The following is a 21,278-nucleotide window of genomic DNA, read 5'->3' on the forward strand; positions in this document are numbered from 1 at the left end:
TACCATATCCTACATATCTTTCACTCCGAGCACCAACCAGTGAGTTACGCCCCTTCATTCCATTCAATGCCTTTCAAGCATGAAGTTGGCAAGGGAAAAGTGGGTGATGGTCAGCGGCTTACGGCCAGAGCGACGACCAGCTCGAGCGTCTAGCCCAACCATGATTTCCGGGTCGTTCTCACGCACGATTTCGCCGAAGAAACTCCCAAGAGGGCTCTCGGATTATAGAATCTGTGCAGGTTTTAATTGCATCCACCTACCCATCACAGTGGCTCGCCGTGCAACTCTGGGAAATGGAGACCAGGATGCGATACCGGATGAAAGTACCGACACAATCTGGACGATTAGGGGCGGATACGAAGAAACACTGGAAAGAATAGCCGGCGCCTTTCTATTCTCGACTGCCAGAGCCGCCGAGCCCTTCTTCACAAAGGAGATTGTTAAGAGGGTTATTCAAAATGATGTTCCCAATGGGCAGTTTATAATAGGGTTTGATAAACTGACACCATGGATCGGTAAACATATCCAGATGAAACAATATTTTCGATTGATCACCTGCGAGCCGGCGAATCGGTGAAGACTGAGGTCAACGATGAGATACCGAGGAGAGTCAATGGTGGTGGACCGTATGGGATTTGTCGACACAGAATTTTCCCCAAGACACTTGCCCACTGAAGAGCGTTGGGTACAAAGATTGTTCTTTAAACCCCGGGGGTGTCTAACTGCCTATATCATCAACTATCACTTTCTTCTTACTTCTCGTTGAGATCATCTTTCACTAGCCTCTCCACTACGATCATTTTGTTAGAATATACAGGGTAGATGGGGTCAGCGCAATGGCTCGCAGGGTTCACACCATATTCAAATTATATCTAGTCAGTCCGTCTCAACGCATCAATCCCAACCTGGCACCCGAGGAATATGGCAAGTAATGATCTTGCCAATATGACGAGCAGACGCCTCCGCCAGATCCAGTCGTTCGAAACCTAGATGAGGAAAATGGAGACGACGAGGAGATGAAGATGATACAATGTGTTATTGTATTGGTGACAGATTTTTGTGGAGAACTATGTAAAAAAGGGAAGAACACCCCCCACGATCAATGGCACATATATCAGTAGTGGTCAAGGTCTTTTCGCACTACGCTCACTTGTACGGAAGTCTGAGGTATTTTGTTTCCAGGTGAGGTCTGAAATATTTGACTAGGTAGCTGGTTGTTTTGTCGCAAACCCTGGTTACAGGTCAATGTGTTATAGCTTTCGCAGTTCGAAGTCGGAACCCAGGAACTGGAACCTAACAATCTGCTACCATGAGCTCTGTTGGATGCCTGGATGCCTCAGGCATCACAATGTAGATAGAACCCATAGTCTCTGTCTCTCTCTCTCTTTCTCCTCTTCGTCCACCCCGAATACATACATTGTTTCTCATACTGATTCCACACTGTATCTGTATTCCATGAAGCTCACGTCTATATTGCTTCATGGAACAAAGAAAACAAAGACACAAAGCCTAGAAAGTTCTAGCGAAAGAGGAGACCAATGGAGGCTGAAAGAGTTCATTGCTTCTACCACCTGATGAAGTTGCATGATAGTAGCTCCAAAATATGAATTGATGTCTCGATCCAACGCTTCGATTCGACAAAATTGGTTCAAGGCGGCACGGCACGTCCAGAGGCAATATTCGTTGCCGATGCCAACTGGCTTTGTCGGCCCCTTTATCCTGCATGAGCTCGAGTCAGGCATCCTCGCCTACTGCAAAGTGCGACTGGATGGAAGAAAAGTAAATAACATAAATGACGGGACGGGACAGGTGTAATTCCGGCTGACACATCCCGAGTTTAATCCACCTGGGCATGGACCCATCCATGGATAGCACCTTGGAAAGCGGTCTGCATGACTACCAGTATATGTTGCTTTGGGCAGAAATGGATCACAGGATTGCAGTACGCGCTCGTACTGCGAGAATCATTGAACGGGTTGATTGAAGAACTATCCTGGTGATCGTTGTTGAGAGTGTCTTAGAGCCTGAGACGCCTGTATTAGCGCGTTACCGGGTATTCCGAATTGACCTGGTTTAATACAATGTATGGAGTTGGTAGTCCCTCAATCATCCAGTTCCTTTGTAGTGGGAAACTACCACCTCTCACTCGCCACGATACCCTGAAGAGCGAAGGGAGTTCACTCGAAAGAGCCAAACTCAAATATCCAGAAATGTCTTGTCTCATCCTTCTGCTTCGCCCCACTGCAGGATCCAACGGAGAATGGATATGAGGTGCTTCCGGCAGTTCCTTTTCCTTTCCTTTTTTCCCCCCCAATCTACCTTGGCCAGTGAACGCAACATGTCCTCTTTCTCATCTGTCAAATCCTTACTTCTTGCTGGATGCCTGTCGGCATCTACCGCTTTTGCCAGTCTTCAATGGTCACCCTGTTCTTCAAATCCAGCGTTGGATTGCGCAACCCTCCGAGTGCCGCTTGAGTATGCCGAGCCGTCAGATCAGAGGTCTGCCTCTATTCCGCTTGTTCGATACAAGGCCACGGTAGCCACATCCCAGCACAAAGGCTCGCTTCTCACGAATCCTGGTGGCCCTGGTGCGTCCGGTGCCTCCTTCGTCCTGAACGGCGCTGGGAAGGCAATCTCGAATATCACCGGAGGGTCTTACGATATAATTGGGTGGGACCCACGCGGCGTGGGCTCTGCTCAACCTGTCCTGCAATGTTTTGCTAGTGCGGGAGAGGAGTACAAAGCGTCCAACGAGCTTCCATCCGCGGCAGAGGTGGCATACGGCCAATTCAGCAACCAATCCTACATGCCCTCTTACAACGCTGCGATGCAGGAGTTTGACAGTAAGACTGCACCACTTGCCGCCGCATGTGCTTCTTACAATTCGACAGCTTTGTACACGTCTAGCGCGGCTTACGTCGTTCGTGACATGGCGGCTATTGTCGATGAATTGGACGGCAAAGATGCCCCTTTGAACTACTGGGGTCTCTCTTACGGGACCATCTTTGGGGTAGAATTTATTCAGACCTACCCGGAGAGGGCGGGAAAGATCGTCCTGGATGGCGTCTTTGATGCTACAGCCAATGCTGAGACCTATGTCGCCCAGCTTCCCAATGACCAACTCTCCGTGCGGGATGCTATCAACGATATGGTGTCGTTTTGCGAACAAGCCGGCGCAGCTGGCTGTGCTCTTAGTGTCCCTCCCGCAAAGGTGACTGCCGACCTGACCACACGACTTGCTAATTTACAAGACTCACTCTATGAACATCCCATTGCGGTCTCGCAAGGGTTCTCCATCACTGTTGGCATCTTCAGCTCATTCATGTGGTCCTTTTCCCGAGTGCCGACCACTTGGCCCCTTATCTCCTCCGTTATCAGCGCCCTTGAGCAAGGAGATGCGACTCCAATGGTCGCCATCCTCAATGCAACTGCTGCCAGCCCGCCAGGCAATCCCAGTGCGCCAGACACCGGGTCTCTAGCCGAATGGCCTCTGCAATGTGTAGACAATGCGCCGTCAAGTGGCATCACATTGGCGGAGGTCGCTGCGCTAGTACTCAAAGTTTCTCTCAGCGAGGGTACCCCTTGGCTGAATGCTGATGTGACTCCCCTCTCCTTCTGCCGCAACTTTCCGGACATCCGCCCGAGAATCCCGAACTTGGGAGCCTCGAAACTCAGCAACGCAAACTCCATCCTCACTCAACGAAACGCCACAGTTCTGATTGTGAATGGTGAAAATGACCCGGTGACTCCGTTGGCCTCTGCGAAGCGTTTGCAGAGTCAACTTCCTACCGCGTCCCGGTTGGTGACCAGACGAGGCCCAGGCCATACAACAATCAGCGTTGCATCGTTAGGGCTAGTAGAGACCATCCGCACCTACTTCATCGACGGTACCCTCCCAACCAGCGCTGCTTACGACCTCAGTCAGCTGGTATTCTCCTCGGCAATTGATGCCGGGAAATTGGCCCCTGCTCCGGTGTTCAATGGGACATACAGTGATGCCGAACTGACTCTATTGAACTCCACATATAATATTTTGTTGGCGTTCCTCAGCCTGGCATAAGGAGTAAGCACATTTAGTTTGGATAGTATGTACAGTACTGTGGAATATATTGGCCCATAGAAGATAGAGATATGAGTGAGAAAGAAAAAGAGTCTTTGTGAGAGGTTTCCTCGTCTCGGCTCTTGTTGGCTTGACCAGCCCTTGAGATCTTTCCGTCCTCGCTGGTTCTAGTTCTAGTTTGTGGTACCACTTTGTCTCCGTTATCAGTGTTAGGAAGTGCAACGGGATACGGTGATATGGAGGACAGTCCGCCAGTGCCTGTTTCGACTCTTTCATTGTCGCAACCTTTAGCGAACAGTCCTGGCTGACTGGGAAATGCCCGCCGCCGCAGTTGCCGACAAGGTCGTGGAGCGATCAGGAGTATGGCTACGCCACTTCAAAATGGATGACGGAGCAAATGGTATCGGCGGCGTGTTAGCGCGGAGCCAACCTTGGAAGGCGTGGGCCCTGGGGTGCCCACAGGTCCGTGGACGGGTCCACGCCGGGGCCCCGGGCCGGTAATCTTGGGGTTATGTAAGAGCCCAGCCCCCCGCAGGGGCCAGGGCCAGTTTTGCATTATATAATCTCAGGATATTTTAAACCAGCAGAATCTTCTCTGGAAAGGCGGCAAGCAAGGTCCAGCCAATAATATTAAGACGATAATAAAAGTCACGAGGGCGGTAAGCCTTCCAAAAAGCCATCTGTAATATAAGAGCACTAAGCCTAATTAGGTAGGCTTAGCGCTCTCAACTATGTATAGAGGACAAAGCCAGTATAGAGGTTTACAAAACAGTATGGCCAATTATATTGAAGTGCCCACTAGCCTCGGGACTACAGATGCATATTGCTAGTCAGATTGTTGGTTCGAATTCCCTGTTTTCGTGACATTTTATGAGATAGTTACATATCACCAAAAATACCATAATTGTGGTACTGCCAGCTTTCTGTCAGACATTAGCAAAGTCAACAGATCCGACCTGGTATCTTAATCTCGCGTATTGTTGTACATTCAGCCAGTCGATTGGTACGTAGGTATGTATCCATGGAGACCATATATGTATGTTGGTTATTCAGCGGATGTGCAAACCTTCCTTGAATATTTCTCGCACAGTCAATGTCTAAATCTCTTATCTCAGTATATTTTGGACATAGAACTTGGTACACACTAAGATTACCCAGGGAGGCAAAAAAGACCCGTGTACACTGATTGTTAAGAAGCGCTTGCGTTACTGTACTAAAAAAAAGAAGCCCTAATTCTGAAGCCGGGGACGATACTAGATCTTAGACAGAGGTTCATCCCCAGAGACCCAGAGCCAATTGACTAGAATAACAGTGAGATTTAAGTATTTCCGCGGAGCTCAGATCGACATGCTTCAACGTAAAGACCCGCCGGGCTGAGTTCGTTCTTCGGTCCCTATCGCGGTAGGCTTGGCGTCCAATGAGGAGGCTCACGTTTATCAACGATATGAATTTTTGGCCACCGTAGAGTTAAAGGCCCACCCCAGACTCGATATAATGGTACGCCGATAAGCTTTAAATCGTCAATTGAAGGTCCGCGGAGTTACATGAAGCAGATTGATTCATATCTTCGCTGTTCGCCTCCCATCTTGGCTCTGGGCATAGTATACATCCTAGACCGTTATAGGTTCTAATGCATACCTTATCTCTATCAAAATTTCATTGCCGGGTACTGCGGAAGTTCTAGGGATGAACTCTGGGACAAAGGAGTTAAGTTTAACATTCAAGGTTCGGATGATCCTTGCTGCAGCCTTGTCCTTGCGTTGTATCAAATCAGTGATCTCAGATATAATCGATGATAACCCTTGACTAACCGTTTTCAATTGACAGCACCCGGCTATCCACGCTAATTGGACAATCCGGCACGCAGCGGGGATATCAGACTGATTGTTGTTCCATGTGTCATGACAAGATGTATCTGAGATATACAACATATGCTTCAGCAACAGAGCATAGTAAACATCTATATAGATACGAAGGTCTATTCAACTTTCCAACTTCCATCGTTCTTCTAAATCTCCAAATAACTCTTGTTTACATTTAATTAACAAGACTATATCAAGTTATCTGAGCCTTTTTATAGAATATCAGATCCTGGGCCTACCTCTACCTCAACGCTCGATTGTACAAAGAGCCTGCCAAAATGGCAACAAACTTCGTTAAACACCTCTTTCTATCACCGGAAATCAACCCAAGTACTCGCAAAGCCAAATCCATTCCCGCATTAAACCCTTTCGATCAATATGGACGGGTGTTCTTCTTCTCATGGCTTGGTTTCATGGTGGCATTCCTATCATGGTACGCCTTTCCACCGCTGGTAAGTTCATGATACAATTGCAACGAGTTTGATACACGGAAAGAATAAAATCTCTAATCCCACCTTTTCTAGTTGAGCGTGACCATCAAAAAAGACTTGAATATGACTCAAGAAGATGTCGCCAACTCAAACATCGTCGCACTTTTGGCAACGTAAGTACCAGAGGATGGAACCCGATCGAAGGAATATCTCTCTGACCGCTACAGACTACTCGTCCGATTTATTGCAGGGCCACTCTGTGATCGCTATGGCCCACGCTTGGTCTTCGTGGGGCTACTCCTATGCGGGGCCATTCCTACAGCCATGGCCGGTCTGGTCACGGGCCCCAAAGGTCTGATAGCCTTACGATTTTTCGTTGGAATTCTGGGAGGAACTTTCGTCCCATGCCAGGTCTGGTGCACTGGCTTCTTCGACAAAAGTATTGTCGGTACTGCCAATTCCCTCGCTGGAGGCTGGGGTAATGCAGGTGGAGGAATCACATAGTGAGTGTCTCCCTTTTCTTCTTTCCATCCTATGAATATACTAACAGAATCAATCTAGCTTTTTGATGCCCGCCATCTACGACTCTCTCGTCCACTCCCGCGGTCTCCCTTCTCACAAAGCATGGCGTGTCGCCTACGTCGTTCCTTTCATCATCATCACCACTATTGCCTTAGGCATGTTGTTCCTCTGCGAGGATACGCCAACTGGAAAGTGGTCTGAGAGACACCTCTGGGCGAAAGAGTCAAACAACACCACCGTGGTCGCCGACGGCAACATCGTCGACGTCAACACCGGCACTTTCTCTAGCGGAATGACGACCCCCTACAACGCCGCTACAACCGACATCGAAAAGAAAGGCGCCCAGTCACCACGGGTCCTAGATGCCGATGCATCAACAATGGGCCAGATGGACATCTTCAAACAAGAGACAGTCGTGTCCCCAACTCGCCGCGAAGCACTGAGCGTGGCCCTGAGTCTGTCCACCATGGCTCTGGCAATCCCATACGCCTGCTCATTCGGCGCAGAGCTAGCAATCAACTCGATCCTGGGATCCTACTACACAAAGAACTTCCCACACATGGGGCAAACAAAATCAGGACAGTGGGCTGCCATGTTCGGCCTGTTGAACGTCGTCTTCCGACCGGCAGGTGGTCTATTCGGAGACTTGGTTTACCGTTACACAGACAAGGTCTGGTCTAAAAAGCTTCTGATCACCTTTTTGGGTGTTGCGATGGGAGCCTTCCAGCTTGCGATCGGATTATCGAACCCGTCCACCGAGGCGGCTATGTTCGGTCTCGTCGCAGGGATGGCTTTCTTCCTTGAAGCATCTAATGGTGCCAACTTTGCTCTTGTGCCTCATGTTCACCCTTCTGCTAATGGTATGTGGCCCCTTTTTTACTCTCTAAATCGCATTTTGAAGCTAACATCTTGTCACTAGGTATTGTCTCTGGGATTGTTGGTGGCTTCGGTAATCTCGGGGGGATCATCTTTGCTATCATCTTCAGATACAACGGGTCAAGTTACGAGCGATCGATGTGGATCATCGGTGCTATATGTTTGGCGGCTAATATGGCCGTCTCCTGGATCCGTCCAGTTCCTAAGAGTCAGATGCAATCATGAGCGAGATTTACGGGCGTTTATAATTACGGATACCAATTTCAGTACACTAATGATTTTCAATGCATTTCGCTTATACAAAAGTAGAGGTTAATTAGGTCTTGACAGCCTCTGCGTAAGGGTTCTGAGCAAAACCATCATCCCTTCCATAGTAGCAGCCATGCTATCAATTCGAGCTTCAAGCCTGGTGATATCTTCCTTTTTAGCCCCGGTTGAGGCCTCAAGAGCTTCTCGAGTATTGACCAGACTAAGAAACAACGCCATTTCTGTTTGTAGTTATAGTGATGGCGACGAAGGAGATGGCGAGGGAGGTAGCCTTCGTGGCCGGGCTTTTGGACGCTCATTTTCTATATTATAATCAGAAAAATATAACCTTGGAACATAAATATGTTACTTCCAACATACCTTCCCGCGGAGAATTTTCCGGACTTCTAGGCCTTTTGTCCCTTGCTCGTTGCACTAATTCATCGGCTCTATCATCCCGCACAGAGTCGGTATGTGTCTGAGCCTTAGTAACTGCACGAGCAACGAGATCCTTTCGTCGTGCCTCTGCTACTGAATGCTCTTGTAGCGCTTCGTATATCTTGCCGGCATACTCAAAAATAGAATCTTCGGTAGCGTTCCTTTTAGGACGGCTAGTTTCCGGTACAGCAAGTATAGCGGAATGCTCCTTTTAGCCTATCAGTGACGTGCTTATGAACCGTTTGATGACTGATTTTGCGCCCAGTATCGGCCCTCCATACTTTTGCAATCGCCTCATAAAGAACGTAATTACCCTTCATGGTAGTAAACCGATCTTTAAAGTCAACGGCAATGCGGAGTAGATTGAGATCATCCTCGGTGGTAAGGGGTGAAGTTCTGCTAGTAATTTCCTAGCATTTGGACTAGCAATTCGACCAGTTGGACTGGCGGTTTGACCAGGGGTTGGCCTTCCTGGGGGGGCCGAATTGCATCTGCCAGGGGGCTGGTCGGGCGTGCCAACCCCTAATCACAGGGGGCATTGAGTCTGGTTGAGATTCAAAGGCGGTGTTCTCGTGGCCGGGAGGAGCATCGCCCGAGGAAGTTGTCCACCGGGTTTCTGTTTCGTCGGCCATAGTTGGAAGTGCGGTACTGAGGCATAGAATTTCAGACAGTCCAAAAATATCCCCAGGGCCGACCTCAGCAGCATTTGGTGAAATGCTCGTTAACGCCAAGAAATATAGAGTGAATATTGAATTGCTCTCCGCCTTCCCAATTGGCTAAACAGTGGCGTAACCGAGTCATCGCGAACCGAGACGAACCGAGCATCAGAGGTCTTCTTAGGTACATTGTTCTAACGTATTCTATAAGCGAGCTGGCCAGACAAGCGAGCTGATGTGAAGGGAAAGACATTATAGAGATAGGACTAAGGATCTAGATATATATTTGACTTCTTTATACCGAGTTGCTTTATTATTTACCGAGGGACACTTATATAATTGTCCTAAGTACCTAAAAGGGGCTCAGAAGCTAGATTAATATATTATCGTGATATATACGATTTAGGGGCGAGGAGGTACGAAAATGCCTCCCTCTTAAGGACTTGGTCTTAGCAAGAATTATTGTCTGCACAAGGAATACCATTCATTTCCCCCCATTGTTCGACTCGCCTAACCAACAGGACTAGCCAGGCAAGTATTCTTTACAAAGTACTATACAGCTAAGGAAGTTTAGGGATTGTGCTTTTTACTAAAAGGATAGTATAGCAAATAGCACTCGTATTAGAAACAGAATACTAAGATAGACCTATCCTAACTAGATTTGACTATACCAATTGCAAAATCGATGTGCCAACAGTGTCTCCCTTATTAAAAAAAGACGCATGTTTGAACATGGTTGTTATTCGTCTCTTCACGTTTAATTTCCTAAGAATTTCAACGCGAGAAGTTCGCCAATTCTTCATCACTGACCTTATGCCCGCCTCCTGAACACACATATCCACCTTCTGTCCTTTTCCATGAGTAGCCTCGCTTATTTACCCATAGCTTTGAGCTTCTCCTGGTTCTTCTGCTCGTCATTTTCCTGTTCACACGGAACGGCCTTATCAAACCTATACTGGCCAGTACCGTGATTCCAGGTCTGCTGGACATCAGGTCTTCGCCCTGAGTTCTCCCATGAGATGAGAATAGTTTGCTGTCCTGTTTAGCGGACATGTAATTAGCCAATGTCCAGGACTTTTGAGAGTTATGCCTCTAATGGAAAATAGCAGCTCGCGATCAAAGTCGCATCTGACCTACCTTCTGGGATTTTGAATGTGCCATGGGACCATCCTTTCTTCATGCATTCGTTCGCATCTTTGCCACAGTCATCTTCTCCCAGGCTTAGAGAAGACGGAATGTCAGAGGTTTTTCCAAGGAGAGTGTTGACCAGATAGACTGTAAACTGCTCATATACGTGCTGGTCACCAGTGATGGTTAGGATAGTCGGGGAATCAAATGACGGGGTCAACACGTAGGACTCCGGGTTTTTAGGTTTCTTGGACTTCTCCGTCCACTCAAGCTTAAAGGACGTCCAATCTTGAACCGTAGCTAAACAGGTTTGTGATGGTGAAATTCCAGTCTCTGTCGCGGTGCTGCTTTACCATGCTGTTAGACTAAAGGTATTTGATCATATCAAGCGGTAGTACTGCATTACCTTGTCGGTGTTGCGCATGAAGGGCATGGAGTGCATGACGGGCATTCGGTGGGTGTAATTGTTGTAGTGGTTTTTGACGTCGACGTCGACGTCGACGTTGAAGTTGTAGTTGTAGTTGAAGTTGTTTTGCAGTTGATAATAGTGGTGCAATCTGCTTCTTGTGTAAGGCTGGGAACCGTATTTGCCAGCACATGTTGTAAGCTAGCAAGGCTGCCCAAGAGAAGAATAGTGTATAAAGATACCATTTTCGCAAGTACCGCCGAGTTCAGAAGATAATTGTTTATGAGCTGATAGAGGACCGTTAGGGGGGCGGGGGGGGTAGATGACCTGCTTTTTATACTAATAACTCCCTATGTATGTGAGCCGAGCACAGGCGTTAATAGATTGGCACACACATACATGTGCTCCTTTGGAAACAAGACTAGCTTGTCTGTACACTTAGTGCCCTAAGAGAGTGGTTATGTCACTATCCAGTTCTTTGCGTAAAGTAAGTTATCCTATTATTTGAGTTTTATTTTTGTTGTATGGTTACACCACTGGGAATACTACAGGAATATTTTTACTAGACCTTTCTGTTCCTCCAAGCTACCGCTTAACGTATCATCAATTAGTATTGATGAGTTGACGGTGTTATAGTGGTGACATCAACGCAGGCTTGACGAACATAACAACAGGAGTGTATTACTCCTCTTTACGGCAAAAGCCGAGGTTAGAGAACTTCTAGATCAATACAAGCTTTTGTATGATATTGTTACCCTGAATATATTACAGTCAATTTTGCTGTAACCATCTTGACATGTTCAGTGTGGCTATTGCACAAATGTTTACTTTTTCCAATTCCTAGGATATAAAGTGCTGTACGTCATAAAAGAGTGCGAATACTCTGTTCAGCACGTCATTATCTTAGATACTACTTATTTATGAAGTGTTATGAATTCCTGGATGTTTTATCCAAGAACCCTCGTTGGCTAGATAGTTGTTGGGAGCTTGCTTCCCCCTTTCCCAATACAACTCTCTCCTCTCTGCTTCTTTGGTCCCTACACCGTAGAGCCCGACATGAAGTCATAACTACATACAGAGCTCTGGAGCAAATGTAACCCAGACCTTAGGAACGGTGTGCTTAGTCTAAGAGCAATAAGCAGCTCCCAGAGTCTAGATTAAACAGCACTTTTTCCTTGAAGTTGTTGGATTAATGATATCTACACGACTGGTTTCATAGACATTGTGGGATATTCACCAAATGACATCTTCTATTTTCCTCATTTAGTTGCACAACCAAGCAAACGATAGATTAAACTTCTGGGCTAGTAGTGTTTTGCCCTGAACATTAGGATGATGATTCAATATGCTACAACAGATCGGAGAGAACCATGAAGTGGCTAATGTAACCTTCCACGAAATTCACTTGCTGGTTGCATTGAGAGCTATCAGCAGCAAACATTATAAATTTGAAGATCTCTATACTTCTTGAAGAACATCAACCTCATTTCATTTTTCTTATATTCTGCAATCAGACTTGCGTCAATTGTTAAATCATGCATTTAGCAACTCCTCAAATTCTAGGCGTGGCCGCGCTGGCTTTCCTCACCTATCCAACGTGCGTTTCAGCGGGTGGTGTTTGCGACGAGGTGGGAAATTGTCTTCCTAAGACGGTTGTAATGGACCAATGGAAGCTAGATTGTGGTATGGTTGGTGGTGAGTCTTACCTTCGCTTACACACGACCAATCTGTTAATATCATCAAAGAGGAGTGGCAGTGTAAGGTGGCAGGTGGGCCATCTCCAGGCCCGCCGATCACTGGTACCAAAACCGGAACCCAAACTGGAACCCAGACTGGAACCCAGCCAACTGGAATAACCGGAGCGTTGGCCAAAGCGGATTTCAACACAATTTGCCCAAAGTATTCTGGTGAGGTGTTTGAAACAACCAACACCGATGGCACTTCCAGTAAATGGAAGATTCATTGCAATACCGGTGTATCACTAGCGCCCGCTGGCTGGAGGTGGAACTATCATATTTGCAAACATTCCTCTGTTATCGACTATCTGAAAGAATATGGAGAAGACAGAAATGGGTATAAAGGACTTTGGTTTGACCATCATTACGGGGACAACCCGAATGTGGGCCCAGGTTGCAATCAGATCGTCGGTATTACGTCGTTTTATCAGGGAGCTGTGCCATATGTGGACGGAATTAGCCCTAAACATTTCATCGAGCGTGTTACCTAAAGTTACGAGATTGAATGTGAAATGAGACATCCTGTGACCTAACCTATTTCTGCCTATTCTATTTTCAATTCTCTTCTTATTTCACCGACACATATCCTGTTGATTTCTACTTCTACTAGTATGGCGGAATCCCATCTCCTAGAAGTGCTCTTTGTATCCCCAGGGAAAACCTATCTGCTGAACTAGAAGGAAATGGTGTTAAACGTATCGACCTATACCTGTATAAGTGGCGCTAATTGGACTCCTTAATAAGAGATATTTGGAGGGAAAAGATAATTTCGTAGGGGACGTGGTGATTTTAAGTTAAAGTTGCGGGCGGACTAAGGCGAGAGCCGGCCCGCCTACCTGGACTTCGGGACCTCAGGTGGCAGCGGTGGAGATTTGTAGCCCAGGATTGATCCGGGACTGAAGGCGGTATTCTGTGGCAGCAATCCGGGAAGTATAAGCCGGCTCTCTCCCACCGTTACCCAGCTAGAAGTTAATACTATCTCGTTAGTCAGTTGAAACCGATTCGTAGGCCTGTGTGGCCGTCTATTCTAGTAGTTGTCTTTAAGCCTTGCCGGCGGTTCAGTTGTTAGTCTGTCACAACTTCTCAAGCGACCACGGGTTCTTGATAAATATTACATAAGCGTAAAACCCAAGCACGTGACTTCCAATGTTGCCATAGCGACGCCAGCGCCGGCAACCGAAAATCCATCTGATGACACTCTTTTTGTTGTACCTTAAGATTTTTTTCGCTAATGTGGCATAGGGATGATGGCGTATAAAAAGTACAGGTGCATTTTGCCTGATACCGACTATGCCTCGGATGATTTTCGTGAGTATCCGACATCATACATCGAAATCCTCGGAAATAAAATACAGGTGAAAATGCCCCAAAATCATATATAGTCGGGCCTAAACGCCTATGTATTTCCAATTAAGACCGTTTAAGCAGCACCGCTGAACTATTATTCTGAAAACGGAGCCGATCCAATTGGGTGGCTTCCCTATCCAAAAATGCACAAGCGGGAAGATAAGTATGGTCACAGTCACCAATCCTACTAGCGGTTTGTCGGGGAGGACAGCTATTGTCTGATTGGGATACTGATCCAGTACGGTGCAGACGCGGGAGCGCAAAGCTAGGCCTTAATGAAAGCATTGTGATATGAAAAGGCTACTAAATTTCGATTCCTTGTAGAGAATGGGGCAAGTCTGTTTGCGAAATTTCGCAGGACATCTGTCGTTTCTATGGTGATGAGATTCGGGTTCCAACCAATTATCGCTATTTGTCTGGAGCAGGGAACTGCCCCTGATATGAATTCTTGATACAAAAGCCTGTCTGCTGTGATCAGGCTCTAGCTAGCTCCTTTCTTATTTTTTGGTTTTTGTCGGGCGATCTCATAGGTATCAGATGTAATGAAAGCTTGGGGAGAAAACAACAGATTTCTTCCAATTTAAGTACAGCAATCATACATCAGGTAAAGGAATCCCAGTCCGGGAGATTCAATCAAAATTGAAAAATAAAGTTTATCTCGTTCCAGAGAATCGCTGTTATATGAGAAGAGTTCGGAATATAGATAGACATGTCTTCAGGCAAGTTTCCACCATGCTTTTTCTTCTGTCACCGCTCATATAAACGGGTAAGGAAGATAAGAGCTAGGCTAGGTAGGTAAGTAAGTAACCAGCGTTACTCTACCTACCAAATGTGCGTGGTAGTCTCATAGGACGAATACCATGATGTAGGTTCCTGCCTACTCGCCTCGCGTGTTTTTTGCCGGGCCTCATAGTAAAACGACAGTGGCAGCTTCATGAACCAGACCAACACTCCAAAAACTGCTCCCGCAGCTGCTGCGGATTTGTACTCGCAGACATGGAAACCTATTACGTCCTTTCTGAGCGAAGCACTCGTTGCTGATTTGAAAAAAAAAAAGAAAGAAAAAAAAAGAAAAAGGAAAAGGCAGATAAGATGAAATTCGTTTCTCGGGGGTGCTTACTGTAGTTCTGGGCAACACGTGCGAATGTGTAACCGCTCAGTGCATCCCAGCCTACTGCTTGTATTGAAGCCACTGGCCCTGATCGAGTTATTGTGTCAACAGCTGGGTGCTGCGAGAGTGTTCGGAGAAATGAGGATCATACATACCAGAAGCATGCAGTGCCGCTGTGCCTGCTGTCAGAGGAGCCCCGGCAGCGACGGCGGCTATAAGCAACTCATCTGGTACTGGAGACAATTTACCCAAATCAGCAGGAACATATTATTGCATGTGCACAAGTTACGAATTGATAGTCGGCAACCTTACCATCTCCTAGTGATTTCATGGCTACGATCGAGGTAGCAAGGACTGCTGACCCAAAGGAAGAGCCGGCAAACGCAATCAGCACATGGAGAAAGATGTTGTTCGAAGTCAGACCCAATAAAGCGGCTGCATTGAGGATGCCAGACTTGATCAAGCCTCCAAGAGCACCAAGGCGTAGTATTTGGGCCGTGGTCGCGTTCCCGTTAACGTGGGCGCCTGTGGCTGCTGCAGCCGCTCCAGCAGCTGCACTTATCCCCAGGTCCAGCACCGAGAGTGCAAGGTGGATTGCCACTCAGGAACAATAAGCATCTGATGACTGCCAAAGACAGAACCTTGCGATGACATACCATTGGCAACTAGGGGGTACTCTAACATCTGGTTAGCCCAAGACAGGCCTAGGGGAAAAATCCACGTGTCGAACCTGGATCCATGTTGACTGACGGGCGAGCCTTGACGAGGAATAATGTTCTGCACTGCACAAGTGAGACCTGAAGGACTACTTGCGGCTCTTATACTTATACTCGCACTCGCACTATGCACTGCCTCAATTTTTGAAGGATAAATAGTGTTTGCTTTAGGGTGTGCCAAGAGCACAGCCTGACTATCACGCTACGTCTGTGCGGTGCCCTTCTCGGATTCATTTACATCTGCAGGGATCTGCTGTATGAATACGAACTAGGTTCCCCCTCCCCCCAATCTCTCCCCTTTTTTCATTGAATATTGTTGTGTACATTCAGATGAGTCAGACCTCATATTCTGTGAAGCAGACCTCTTTTCCGACCCCTTGGGGGGTACGGTACTTCAAGCGCGTAGAGGAACGGACAGGACACTACACATCCAGTCGCAGTGAGTCACGCTATGGAAGCGGGATAAACTATTCTTGGTCCTCAAAGTCAGTCACAGGTCTGTAGTGCGCTTGTTTGGCTCCCGTTTTGAGAGAGAATCGCACAGCTCACACTCACGCTCATGATATCCAGCATCGTCATATTCATGCTATAAAGCGCATTATCCGCTTCTTTACGAAAAGCTGAAATCACCCAGGGCTGCGCGCAAAAACTTCAAAGACTGGAAGGCAAGCGTCGTGCAGCTACCGCCGGAAACTCGCCCTGCGCTGCCGCCGCAAGAGCTTACCTTCACCGAGCTCAAGCCGATGACGGACAAGCGCGGAGAGCTTCTCGTCCTCTCGTGTAGCCTTCAGCCGAGCTATCCCAATTTTGCCTTGACTTGCACGACAGAGTTCACGGACCGGCGCGAGGTGCGCAACGGGACGGTCCTCTCTAATTTGCGCGGCGCAGGCGTAGTAATATCCACGACGGCAAATTCATGGAGGATTTTGATCGAGTGGATGGGGTGGAACGGTGATATGCTTCGGGATGCGCTGGGAAGTGAAACCATGGACTCGCTGGAAGAAGTGAAAGCCGTGCGAAAAGGGGACAGCGCCGTTGCTCCAACTACGGCGCAGTTTGACAAGAAGGTCACCGTGCCTAGCGAGTATGAGGTTGATCGGATATGGTCAAAGACGAAGGGGTTCTATAATGTGGAAATTTACATTCCAAAGAGGACGTACAAACATAAACTCTTGGGCACACGTTGGTGATAACTGGTTTTTCTCCACAAGATTATGGAATCTATTGTAAATACATGTCATGTCAATTATTTCTGTGCTGAGTTCTAATCTGCCATTGATAACCTTTCGGGCATGCTAAACCGTCCCCTTGCCACCGCGGCCTCGAATCCTCCCCCTCCCCCTCCCCGCCTATAAGAATTATCACTCGGCTTCATCTTCACCTTGCCCAGCAGCAGCGACACAGATTCTATCAGCGGCCCGATGAGCATCATCATGGCGAGAACCTGCCCAAAAGTCCAGTCCGCGATGTTCGGAAGCAGTTCGTTCCTCCGGATAATCAACTCCAGCATCACCATCATATAGATGCTCGCACCCAGCTGGCCAAGCATGCGTATAAACTGGCTCCAGGCATTAGCATGCGCCGCCCCGGCGTAATCATCATACAACCCGTCGTCCGCACCCAGTTCCGATTCGCGATCATCGCTGCTGCTGCGTCCGCATCCACAGTCGAGCGCCAGGCAGCATGCCGCGCCGGACATACACGCGAGCCACATGACAAGCCCCAGCGCCAGCATGGCGAAGATCGCGACGAAGATCCAGCGGATAACGGCGTTGGTCGCCTGGATGTCCACGCCGGAAAGGACGTACTTGGTTTTGTGATTGCACTCGGGCTGGTTTCCAAAGTGTGGCGCGTTTGCGAAGACGTAGATGAAATATATGAGCGAGCCGCTGACGGCGAAAACATACAGGACGAGCAATGTCGTGGTGCGGACGACGGTTGCGGGGTAGTGGCCCTTGGGGCGGATGGAGATGCCTACGAGGCCGAGCAGGTGGAGGACGCAGAGGGCGTGGAAGAGCGCGATGCTGCCGAGTGCAGTCTGGATGACGGTTGTGAGGAGGAGCGCGAGCCCTGTTACGCCTAGGGAGGATTCGATGGAGCCGGACAGCTCGGTGGAGTGAAGGAAGAAAGAGATCAGTGGGCTCGCCAGACTGAGGACATAGATGGAAATTCGGATCTAGGTAGAGCTTGTTAGCCGATCGAGTACGTACGATGGCTCCTCTGCATAAGAGGTGTTTTATCAAGTCAGGAGATGTTCTTACGCCGATTCCAATAATGTCTGGATTAGGGTCGATTAGACATCCATCGACATCCATTTTTGGAGGGAGGCAGCCACAGAAATCGAACCAGATGAATCAAAACTGTAAGTTTTGCAGCTTATAATAACTCCATAAAAAAAGATCAGAGGGGTTATTAGGTGTGGCTCTCTGCATAAAGGAATAAAAGAACAGGCCCTGTTAGTTATAAATCGCGGTCGTGGCGAAGCAACTTGGCTGTCCGCACAGCCTAAGAGTCAAGCAATGCAGATTTTCCTCAAAACCATCCCTGTAAGGATGGGATATCTTAAACGAGTTCAACTGCGCAAGACAGGGCACCGAATATCAAAAGGTCGGTTTCTATGAAAAAGTGAGGTTAAACGTATTACAATTTGGCGACGACGGCGCTATACGGAGTACTGACAAGGCATTTGTCCGGGTGACATCCTAGAGCACCCACCATGACACGGCGTCTTCAAGTGAATATGAGGATCGGCGCACTTTCGAAAAGCTACCTGTGTCAATTGGTCAAAGGCTGACAGAGCCGGCCGGCCAAGTTCAAGGCCAAGAGACAAGCTAATCTGATAGTTCGTGTAGGCGGCAATTCTTTTGTGGCTATGTCAGGGTCGTGAGGGTCACTCTTGGCGGGTCGCGGTCCGGGTCGTCAGGGTGACCCGCGGGTCGGGGCGAGGTCTTTCATCGAGATACTTCGAAGCGGCCATTGAGCCTCACATAACAAATTTTACAAGGTGTGGTTGACTTTGCCAAGGTGATGCCCATGCATGCATCGCCATTAAGAGCGCCCAGCAAACCTTGCCAAGCAAAGAGCGGCTCTGTGTACCTTGAACCGTTCTAGCTCGACAGGCAGATCCTGCATTCTGCCTCGTAGCCTTAAACAGAAAGTTGTCGCGGACGTAGCGTTCAGATATCCCTCCCCATTTCCTATCGCTCTGCCTGCCCATTGTCTTCGGTCGCGAAGGCACGAGCAACACTAGCGCACCACGATGCAAAATAAACTTCCGCCTACTAACAGGAGACCATGGCAAATCCAACCCCTTTTACTGTTGGTGTTGGCGGCTATGGCAGCGACCGTGGCAGCTAACACTCTTTATATTTATAGCTTAACAATATACCACCAAACCTCGACGAGTTTGAGTCGTGGATGGATGACCTGTTCAATTCCGGTGACAATAAAGCCAGTTAGGTGGACCGGCCTTTATATGCTACTGAGATCCTTGAGGAAAGCGCTATTCCGGCGACAGATTCAATCCATGCTAGTACCCCTTAGCCACGCCTTAGAATATCGTCACCTAAAAACATATCTACACCTGAGCTCGATGGGCGAGCTTCCTACTATCCGACACCGTCTACCATTTGTGCCGAAACTCCCCGGATGGGAGAGCCACTCACCCTCCTAGGATTTGGAGCTACTATAGTCAGCCAAGCATCTGACACGCACGGACTAACCAGCGACCTAGGGAGATAATCGAAGACTCCGTCAATTGCTAACAGCTTAACCTAGGTTATCCTTCACTTATTACGTTCTTACAGTAGCTCACTCGAAGATACTCGAATTCGGAGGACCCTGAAGCGGAGCATCATATCCTCGCGTAGGATATTAATGGAAAAGCATAGAATTATATAAGAAAAGTCTCATTTGTATACGCTCGTATATAGATCAATATGATTGGGTACCAAAAGAGAAAGTCTTGGCTAAGTGGCCCGGGGTGTTTGCAGAATTATATTATTGACTTCCATATTGACTTTTATTTCGCGAATATATTCTTTTGTCTCAAAGCCTACTGCAAGTTATCTACACTTAGTATGTACTACTAGTAGTATCCATGGATCTACAGTATTGTGACTGTATTTGTTCAAGCCTCCATGTGGATATATGCCAAGCTTCTCGGGTTAGCGCACTCCGAGTGCGGGTTGAAGCTAAAGCGAGAGTGCCATAAAAGGCAACTTAGTTTTCTCTTACATTCTGCTCTAATTCCAATATTTTATACTAAAGATCCCATCATGGCTCACACTCAACCCCGCCGCTTCGCCCAAATCGTCCACCTCAAGCCTTCCGCTGTCGCGGCATACAAAGAATGCCACGCCAATGTCTGGCCCGAGATCCTTCAAAAGATTAAGGAGTGCAACATCGTAGACTGTAAGTTTTAATGTCAAAAATACATCTATGTATAAACATAATGTATGTTTAAATTGGCTGACATGGTGTATTTCTGTCGCTGCAGACTCGATCTACTTCGATAACGATCGGACTCTATTCGCGACCTTTAAGTATATCGGAACAGACATCGAAGCTGACATGAAGAACATGGCATCGCTGCCGAAGATGAGAGAGTGGTGGGCCATGACTGATGAGATGCAGGTATGTTGAAGATGTGACGAAAATGCAGAGATATAGACACTAATCCGAAGAACCTGGTATTAGGAGAGCCCTATTCCCGGAGCCGTGAGTAGTGCTGAGGGTCCAGGGTGGTGGAAGCCCCTGGAGGAAGTGTTTCACACAGATTGAATCTTCCGGCCATGGCGAAGATAGTTGAACTTGTACATAGCTATAGACTCGTCGTTAAACGGTCGCTTATTGGAAAAACTGATCAATCCTCTTTTGTTTCGCATCATGCGCAGCGGTTCCGATGCCGCCCTTAGTACGGCGGAGATTGGCAAGGTGTTTCTTGTCGTCAATACCCAGAACAACAAATGCGAAGTTTGGCATGACAGAAGGCAGCACGGTCCTTTCTGTCAGGTTTGGGGCGATCAATATGGTCATATAGCCAGTGTTTGACCAGACAGGCCCCTTATGAAGCGTAGTCATGTTGGTGTCACAGATTCCGGGTGCAACATCAGTGTCCGCTGGATTGAAAATCTCAATAAAATATGACCACAGCTCTTGGAGGATAATGCCGTGGGCAACGACTGCGATGTTTTGTTGGCTGTGGGGGTCACGCATCAATAGTGGGAGCAGGTGCTTGTTGAAAAAGTTTTCAGCCCTCTGTCTCATCGACGCTTTTGACTCAGGCATGACCCAGTCTCGCGGCCTTGGCGATGGAGGAGAGGTGTTCCAGAAGCGGCCTTCCATCGATCCGTAACCTTTCTCTCTCAAATTCCGAGTCAATATCGGCTGTAAGGGTGTTTTATCAGAGGGTGAGACCTGAGCATGACAGACCCCCTCGGCTGTGATTCTTGCTCGGCTTAAGTCTGAAGAGAACACCGTCGTGAATTTAGTTGAATTGGAGACGAAATAATGAGCAAGGCAATTGACCTGAGCCACCCCATGGTTGGTCAGTGCCGAGTCGGTGGTACCGGCCCTATCACAAGCAGTCAGTGTGAGTCAAGTGAGAATGTCAATGCAGGAACCTGGCTCCCTACAGGACTTTCCCAACATTGTGCACTGTTTCCGCATGGCGAATGAGATATAGCTGCATTGCAATATAAGAAGCTGGTAAAGTTAAAGCAGGGGGAAGTCCGTATTCTGG

At 47.8% G+C, this 21,278-nt stretch overlaps 12 protein-coding genes across 12 annotated transcripts; 7 read left to right on the top strand and 5 right to left on the bottom strand.

The window, feature by feature from the left end:
• Window positions 1-79: 79 nt before the first annotated feature.
• On the top strand, window positions 80-577 carry N7519_011365 (uncharacterized protein; the record flags this gene model as incomplete). Its single annotated transcript, XM_057298138.1, has 1 exon — window positions 80-577. One exon carries the CDS (start codon window positions 80-82, stop codon window positions 575-577), a length of 498 nt encoding a protein of 165 aa, XP_057146020.1.
• Window positions 578-2,338: 1,761 nt separating this feature from the next.
• Window positions 2,339-4,060, top strand: N7519_011366 (uncharacterized protein; the record flags this gene model as incomplete). Its single annotated transcript, XM_057298139.1, has 1 exon — window positions 2,339-4,060. The coding sequence occupies one exon, from the start codon at window positions 2,339-2,341 to the stop codon at window positions 4,058-4,060; it is 1,722 nt and encodes a 573-aa protein (XP_057146021.1).
• A 315-nt stretch (window positions 4,061-4,375) lies between these two features.
• Window positions 4,376-4,561, top strand: N7519_011367 (uncharacterized protein; the record flags this gene model as incomplete). The annotated part of the gene is made up of 1 exon (XM_057298140.1): window positions 4,376-4,561. One exon carries the CDS (start codon window positions 4,376-4,378, stop codon window positions 4,559-4,561), a length of 186 nt encoding a protein of 61 aa, XP_057146022.1.
• Window positions 4,562-6,200: 1,639 nt separating this feature from the next.
• N7519_011368 (MFS transporter) lies at window positions 6,201-7,976 on the top strand (the record flags this gene model as incomplete). The annotated part of the gene is made up of 5 exons (XM_057298141.1): window positions 6,201-6,374; window positions 6,447-6,526; window positions 6,581-6,856; window positions 6,915-7,735; window positions 7,795-7,976. 5 exons carry the CDS (start codon window positions 6,201-6,203, stop codon window positions 7,974-7,976), a joined length of 1,533 nt encoding a protein of 510 aa, XP_057146023.1.
• A 273-nt stretch (window positions 7,977-8,249) lies between these two features.
• On the bottom strand, window positions 8,250-9,067 carry N7519_011369 (uncharacterized protein; the record flags this gene model as incomplete). Its single annotated transcript, XM_057298142.1, has 4 exons — window positions 8,250-8,320; window positions 8,379-8,643; window positions 8,717-8,834; window positions 8,871-9,067. The coding sequence occupies 4 exons, from the start codon at window positions 9,065-9,067 to the stop codon at window positions 8,250-8,252; spliced, it is 651 nt and encodes a 216-aa protein (XP_057146024.1).
• Window positions 9,068-9,962: 895 nt separating this feature from the next.
• On the bottom strand, window positions 9,963-10,818 carry N7519_011370 (uncharacterized protein; the record flags this gene model as incomplete). Its single annotated transcript, XM_057298143.1, has 3 exons — window positions 9,963-10,129; window positions 10,229-10,519; window positions 10,626-10,818. 3 exons carry the CDS (start codon window positions 10,816-10,818, stop codon window positions 9,963-9,965), a joined length of 651 nt encoding a protein of 216 aa, XP_057146025.1.
• Window positions 10,819-12,160: 1,342 nt separating this feature from the next.
• N7519_011371 (uncharacterized protein) lies at window positions 12,161-12,852 on the top strand (the record flags this gene model as incomplete). Its single annotated transcript, XM_057298144.1, has 2 exons — window positions 12,161-12,320; window positions 12,371-12,852. 2 exons carry the CDS (start codon window positions 12,161-12,163, stop codon window positions 12,850-12,852), a joined length of 642 nt encoding a protein of 213 aa, XP_057146026.1.
• A 2,063-nt stretch (window positions 12,853-14,915) lies between these two features.
• N7519_011372 (uncharacterized protein) lies at window positions 14,916-15,559 on the bottom strand (the record flags this gene model as incomplete). Its single annotated transcript, XM_057298145.1, has 3 exons — window positions 14,916-15,052; window positions 15,132-15,419; window positions 15,550-15,559. 3 exons carry the CDS (start codon window positions 15,557-15,559, stop codon window positions 14,916-14,918), a joined length of 435 nt encoding a protein of 144 aa, XP_057146027.1.
• Window positions 15,560-15,865: 306 nt separating this feature from the next.
• N7519_011373 (uncharacterized protein) lies at window positions 15,866-16,725 on the top strand (the record flags this gene model as incomplete). Its single annotated transcript, XM_057298146.1, has 2 exons — window positions 15,866-16,031; window positions 16,106-16,725. The coding sequence occupies 2 exons, from the start codon at window positions 15,866-15,868 to the stop codon at window positions 16,723-16,725; spliced, it is 786 nt and encodes a 261-aa protein (XP_057146028.1).
• A 74-nt stretch (window positions 16,726-16,799) lies between these two features.
• N7519_011374 (uncharacterized protein) lies at window positions 16,800-17,850 on the bottom strand (the record flags this gene model as incomplete). The annotated part of the gene is made up of 2 exons (XM_057298147.1): window positions 16,800-17,711; window positions 17,797-17,850. 2 exons carry the CDS (start codon window positions 17,848-17,850, stop codon window positions 16,800-16,802), a joined length of 966 nt encoding a protein of 321 aa, XP_057146029.1.
• A 1,962-nt stretch (window positions 17,851-19,812) lies between these two features.
• N7519_011375 (L-rhamnose mutarotase) lies at window positions 19,813-20,317 on the top strand (the record flags this gene model as incomplete). The annotated part of the gene is made up of 3 exons (XM_057298148.1): window positions 19,813-19,948; window positions 20,034-20,170; window positions 20,234-20,317. 3 exons carry the CDS (start codon window positions 19,813-19,815, stop codon window positions 20,315-20,317), a joined length of 357 nt encoding a protein of 118 aa, XP_057146030.1.
• Window positions 20,318-20,383: 66 nt separating this feature from the next.
• Window positions 20,384-21,227, bottom strand: N7519_011376 (phosphoglycerate mutase; the record flags this gene model as incomplete). Its single annotated transcript, XM_057298149.1, has 2 exons — window positions 20,384-21,110; window positions 21,172-21,227. The coding sequence occupies 2 exons, from the start codon at window positions 21,225-21,227 to the stop codon at window positions 20,384-20,386; spliced, it is 783 nt and encodes a 260-aa protein (XP_057146031.1).
• Between the last annotated feature and the right edge of the window lie 51 nt (window positions 21,228-21,278).

Source organism: Penicillium mononematosum, assembly GCF_028829835.1.
Source record: "Penicillium mononematosum strain IBT 11891 chromosome Unknown utg000005l:1.0-9366267.0:1.0-9372171.0, whole genome shotgun sequence".
NCBI lineage: Eukaryota > Fungi > Ascomycota > Eurotiomycetes > Eurotiales > Aspergillaceae > Penicillium > Penicillium mononematosum.